Here is a 6,593-nt window from a genome sequence, read left to right as displayed (position 1 = left end):
GCTGCGCCACCTCCTCGCGCTGCTGTACGAACGAAGATCAGCGACGCCCCGCCTTCCGTCTCACTCCTCACCTCACTGCCCCCTCCCAGTTTCGCGTTTGCTTGCTGGCGCTCCCGCTATAATCACGTGATTGCTTCATCCGGGTCCTTTGCGTTCTCTCTCCCTCTCCCAACATGGCGGCCTCAGGTGAGTGAGCGGCCGAGTGCGTCCAAGGAGCGGGCTCCCAAGCCACTCTCCGAGCCTGATCCACTGATTCCTTGGCGTCGGGGAATGGGCGGCACTGCTTTCCTTCGGATTTGAGGGCTGCGGCAGGCTGGCGGCTTGGCCATGTTAGGTTATCGCCTCGGGATGTTTGGGGAAGGGGAAGGACACCCTCCCCCTCACACCCTTTTCACCTCTTCTGCGCGAGGTTGGAGCGGGGAGTAGTGATGGGCTCTGTCTGGAGTTGGAATGAAGAGGAGGTGCAGAAAGATCTGCGAGAGGCATGAGGCCTTTTCATAGACTTGAACTACTGTGCCTCGGTGAAAGCGTGGAGGAAAGGAGACGGTTGCCGCGCGGACGGGTGCACACTAGACTAGGTCTCCTAGGCGCGAGGCCGTTGCGGACGGGAGTGGGGGCAGGGGAATGAAGGGGGGGGCAGTTAGAACGCGAGCGCGAGTCGGTGAAGGGGCGGGAGATGGCAGCGGTGCGCGTGCGCGGTGGAAGAGCCGAGGGTAGTGGAGACGGGCGCGCCTTAAAAGCACGCGCGAGCGCAGATGGCAAGATTTTACGCGCCTGTGTTGCTTTCTTTTCTGTCCTCCCACATCTGCTCTTCCCTTTTTAGAGTGTGGCCCGGCCCTTGTGTTCCAAGGGTATGTGTTAGGTTTGGAGTTTGAAATATTAGAGTTAGGTAGGAGTGGGAAACCCACTACGGTGCGCCCACGTGCTGGAGGAGAGGAAGCAAGGGTGAAGACCTAGATTATTTCTGGGCTTTTTTCTTAATTCAGTCAACACTTACTGAATGCAAACTATACTTAGGCACGGTTTGTGGTGTTGAAGATGCAGTGGTGAACAAGATCAGATCTCTTGACAGCTTTCATTTTGGTTAAATTTTTATAACAAGCGGTGGGGCTTAGCTTCTTTTTCTTTTTTTAAGATAATTGCACAACTACTAAGAGGTCCTTATTCCCAAACAATACAGTGTAACAACTATTTGCATAGCATTCACATGTTAGGTATTATGAGTAATCTAGAAATGATTTAAAAGTATATGGGAGGATGTGTGTAGGTTATATGCAAATACTGTGCCATTCTATATAAAGGACTTAAGCATATGAGGCGTTTGGTATCCAGGGAGGTCCTGGAGCCAACCCTCTACAGTACCAAGGATGAATTTAGTTCCTTTTCCCTGGCATGACCTTGCATTCTCCAAAACATTTACTGAACAGCTTCTATCCCTGGACACTCTTTTCCCCAAGAATTTACATCTCTATTGTTACATAGGAGACTAAGGATTGTTATGTCTTTGGGAAATGTTGAGGGAATTGAAGTGCATTTGAACCTTATCATTGGTGCAGCACTAGGCAGTTGACCGAGCACTTTTATGTTTCTTGCCTCATTTAATGCTCTGTGAGATAAATGTAGGCAGATGGTGGTATCTCCTAGCTGAAGAAGATGAAGTTATTTGTTGTTCAAGGTCACACTATGCAGGTGGCAGAGCAAGGTGGAAATCTTTGAGACTCCTGGATCTTCTCCATTATCAGCTTGAAAATAACAAGGTTGACTTCATGTCATAAGTTTGGGGTGTTGTCCAAAAGCTTCATCTGAATCAAAGTGCTTATTCAACCTGGATTTGCCATCTTGACAGCTTAGTGTCATGATTCGTGGAAAACATATACTCCCTTTCTCTGTAACTTCCATGGAATTTTTTAGAAGTGGAAGCCACGTTAGCAATTTTGTCGTTCGTTTTGCAGTGTTTAGTGAAATCCAGACTGGTTAATGGAATTTGCTTAGTGATGTTCCATCTTTGCCTCCTAGGAAACCTTCATCTCTAACTTTAATCTCAAATCTTTTTAGATTGTGTAGTATGTGTAAAGGATACTGTGCTAGTGTATGAGCACAGGTTACATCTGACAGTCTACCCTTGAATTTGGGATTTGTCAAATTTTTTTCTCACACTTTGACTCTTCAAGTCAATTGCACTGACTGCATTGAGTGATCAGTATTCCCACATATTGGTCACTCAACCAACATGGCTGTATTAATAAAGTTATAAAATTCTTAAAAGGTATTTTCAGTATACTTCTTGATGGTAAATGTATTTGATACAGGTTAATCTTTGAGACTAAAATGGGTATGGTATACGTCTGCCCATGAAAGCCTTTCATTTGCATGACACTTTTCAAAATGATGTTATATGAAGGATCATGTTTATTTTTATAGAAAGAGGATGGTGTCCATTGGTAGTTTTTGTACAATGCTAAACCTTAGCAGTTAAAAATAGTTTCATTGGTTGCCACTTACGCTGTTTACATATTACCTATTTTCAAATCCCATCCTCGACCATGTGTTACTCTGTGAGTATATTCCCAGAATCAGGAGGCCAAACTTAACTGAATTGAAACTTAACAAACTGAAACTTAAGAAAATTCAAGTACAAATATAGAGAGTGATGTCCAACTAAAACAGTGTGTCTAAGTAATGTCATTTAAATATATATATTTAAACAGGTTCTCTTTTTTTTTTCAAGATTTTGTTTGTTTATTTTTAGAGAGAGGGGAAGGGAGGGAGAGAAACATCAATGTGTGGTTGCCTCTCGCACACCCCCACTGGGGACCTGGCCCAAAACCCAGGCATGTGCCCTGACTGGGATCGAACCAGCGACCCTCTGGTTCACAGGACATCATTCAATCCACTGAGCCACACCAGCCAGGGCTATATAAACAGTTTTGAGGTAGAATTCCTTACTAATTGTGTATGGCTTGAGATAGAATACCCTACTAATTGGCATTAGCTCAGAACATCTAGAATTCTCTGCTATGATGGTGAGGGAAAGAATGAACTTCAGGATTTGGTTGGTTTTACTGAGTGCTTATTTGTAATTAACTAGGTGTGTATACATTTACAAGTGCACACACCAAAGTCAGTTTCGTAGGCAGTCCTAATGGTAGGAAAATGCCCACGGCAAGACGTTATTCTTGAATTTTTATAGCTCCTCTCTTAGTAGAGAAACTCCAAGAACTTTGTTTAGTAGCTAGCATGATGTGTATTACATGCTTTTTTTTTTTTTTAATGTAAATGATCAAATTGAGTGTCTGAAGAGGTGAGGAAAGGGCAATAGGCATTTTCCTTAGATTGTGTCAAGATGAAGAAATTGGGAAGAGAAGAGGGGTTCATGTATAACTGAACACAGATTAAGGTGGTGCAGCTTAGGGGCCTTGACTTCTTAGTCTTTATGCTCTACTGTGCCAAACTACAATGCAGTAAAGCTGAAGCCTCTCTATATGATGATATTGCATTGTATGAAACCTCTTTTTATGTTGGGACTCTAGGCAGTGGTATAATTACTGCAGTTCTAATTCTGGAGGATTTGGCAGGATTTACTTCCTAAAAGAAACACCTTATCCATTAGCTGTCATTTATTCTCACTCCTGCCCTCAACATTAATCTACAATTTCTTCACATTTTTTAAAAGATCTTATTTATTTATTTTTAGAGAGAGGGGAGAGAGGGAGGGGGAGAAACCTCAGTGTGAGAGAGAGATTCATCAGTTGGTTACCTCTCACATGCCCCCAATGGAGGACCTAGCCTGCAACCTAGGTATGTGCCCTGACTAGGTATCAAACCGGTGACCTTTTGGTTGGTAGGCAGCAGGCTGATGCTCAGTCCACTGAACCATACCAGCCAAGGCTTACCTGATCTGAACATTCTATATGAATGGAATCATATAACATGTGGACTTTTATTGTTAGCTTCTTTCACTTAGCATCCTTTCAGGGTTCATCTGTATTATAAGAGGTATGGGAACTCAGTCTTTAATTGCCAAGTTGTATAGACATCTATATTTATTCATCAGGACATTTGATGGAAATTTGGATTATTTCCAGGATTATTTTGCCTATTACGAATATTGCTGCTATGATATTATACAGGTTGTTATGACACTTTCTGACTTTTCTTAACCTGTAGTTACTAAAACAGAAGTCAATGACCCTAGAAAATAAGTAGGACTTAGTCTGACAAGATCTAAAATTAAGAAACTTAATTTTTGACAAAGCCTCATCTGAATGTTAAGAGCTACATGAATTCCCCTTCCTAAAAAAGAGACAATAGTTTAAGAAAGTGACAGAAGTAGGGCAGCATTGTACATGCAATAAGCTTTACTGCTTATAGTACTTTGAGATGTCCTCTGTTTTGAAATATAGAACTAGCAGCCACTCTAAGATTTTTTTCACACCAATATCTACCAGTTTGTGCTTTTATTACCAATCCAATGAAGTAATAACAGGAAAGCATTCTGAGAAAAGCAAAACATTTTTTTCATGCTGCAACCTGATAATCCAAGGTCTGGAGGCGTTTTTGGCTGTCACAGTGGGGTAGGGACTTTCCTACTGGCCTGTAATGAGTAAGAGGCTAGAGATGCTGGTAACCATCCTACAACGCACAGGACAGCCCCCTCAACAGAATTACCCAGCCTCCAATGTCAGTGGTGTAAAAATTGAGAAACTGACAGAGTTCAGTTGGTTGATTGTATTTATTTTTATATCTATCATAACAAACCCTGTTTATTAAGAAGGCTACAGATGTGCTACAAATGTATTGTCTCATTTAAGGACTTGCAGACTTAGTTTTGAAAATGCTGTCTTTTCAAGATGTTTTAATTAACCTATATGAGTTTATAAAGAACTTCACAAGTACATTTGGTCCTGTATATCCATGGGTTTCACATTGGCAAATGTTACCAATCGCTGACCAAAAAAATATTAGGGGTAAAGGTTATGTTTGCTGGTGTGTACTGTGTAGTTAGGTTTGCGATGGTTGCATCTGTACTGACACTGTACAGACTTTTTTTTTTTTTAGATTTTATTTATTTTTAAAGAGAGGGAAAGAAATATCAATGTGGTTGTCTCTCATGTGGTCCCCACAACCCAGGCGTGTGCCCTGACTAGGAATCGAACCAGCAGTCCTTTGGTTCGCAGCCCGCACTCGATCCACTGAGCTACACCAGCAAAGGCCAGGCTTTTTTTTTTTTTTTCTTTTTTTTTAAGATTTTATTTATTTATTTTTAGAGAGAGAAGGGAGGGAGAGAGACATAAATGTGCAAAAGAAACATACAGGGTCCAGCACGAATAGCGCCACTTTTTTATTACAGAATCATAAGTATGTAATTCTGTAACATATCACTCAAGCACAGCATATGACATTTTAGGTGAAATGTTCAAATTAAAACTATAAATTACTACACCCACATTATTATCCTACCAACTACACTCAAGTAGGTGTTACTTCTGCCAGACCTTGTAGATCAGTTGCCTGCCTCATGCCCCCTCCTGGGACCTGGCCCACAACCCAGGCTTATGCCCTTTTGGCAATTGAACCGGTGACCCTTCAGTTTGCAGGGCGATGCCCAGCCCACTGAGCCACACTAGTCAGGGCTGTACAGACATTTCTTTCTTGTCATTACTCCCTAATACAGTTTAGCTATTTACATAGCATTTACATTGCTTGGGATATTGTAAGTAACCTAGAGATGATTTAAAGTATGCAGGAAGGTGATTTAAAATACTGTGAAATTTTGTCTATGGGACTTGAGCATCTGAGGATTTTGGTATTCGTGGGGGGTGGGGCTGGAACCAATCACCCGTGGATACAGAGAGATCACTGTACCCAGTGCTTGTTCAGTAAATTGCAGTTGTAATTGAGGCAGCAGGTAGCTAGAGGATTTAATAAAATTTCTGAGACCTGTGTTTTTCCCCCTTAGTCCATGTGGGTTGGGTTTTAAATTGGAGCATGTTTTGTTTGTTTTGTGAGGTGTTTGGTTTAACTTTGTAACCAGTTAAACTAAAGAAAACTAAGGGTTGCCCTGGCTGGTGTGGCTCAGTGGATTGAGGGCGGGTCTGTGAACCAAAGGGTTACTGGTTTGATTCCCAGTCAGGGCACATGCCTGGTTTGCAGGCCAAGTCCCCAGTATGGGGTACGTGAGAAGCAACCACACGTTGATGTTCCCCTCTATTTCTTCCTTCCCTTCCCCTCTCTCTAAAAATAAATAAAAATCTTTTTAAAAATTAAAAAAAAAAGAAAAGAAAACTAAGAGTTGGACCAGTTCAATAATTGTGGCAAGGGATTGATAAACCTGGAGTATTAAACAATGTTTTACTTACAGAGGAGAATACCGTTGAAATCCTAGACATATTGCAGGCGTACATATTGGAGGGACAAAGGACATAGAGAATTTAGATAACATTTTTCAGTTTGGGGAATAAAATAGTGAAGCAAACACTGGTACCCATTTTAGATTTATTGATTTTACTTTTTAAAGACTAGATCCTTTAAATCTGCTATTTATACAATATATTGTGACTGAGTCAGTGCTGTTAGATTTAGAGAAACCTATG

At 41.5% G+C, this 6,593-nt stretch overlaps 1 protein-coding gene across 4 annotated transcripts in view; it reads left to right on the top strand.

Moving 5' to 3' along the window:
• The first annotated feature begins 32 nt into the window (after positions 1-32).
• Positions 33-6,593, top strand: part of EIF4B (eukaryotic translation initiation factor 4B) — a 30,209-nt gene continuing 23,648 nt past the window's right edge. For all 4 annotated transcript variants that reach the window (XM_024575382.3, XM_024575381.3, XM_024575380.3 and 1 more), the window contains exon 1: positions 33-186. In XM_024575382.3, coding sequence (XP_024431150.2) covers positions 174-186 — 13 coding nt within the window. In that variant the 5' untranslated portion in view covers positions 33-173. The remainder of the gene's footprint in view (positions 187-6,593) is intronic.

Source organism: Desmodus rotundus, chromosome 3 (assembly GCF_022682495.2).
Source record: "Desmodus rotundus isolate HL8 chromosome 3, HLdesRot8A.1, whole genome shotgun sequence".
Lineage (NCBI taxonomy): Eukaryota > Metazoa > Chordata > Mammalia > Chiroptera > Phyllostomidae > Desmodus > Desmodus rotundus.
The sequence above is the reverse complement of the archived record's forward strand: the minus strand, read 5'-3'. Positions and strand labels throughout refer to the sequence as shown.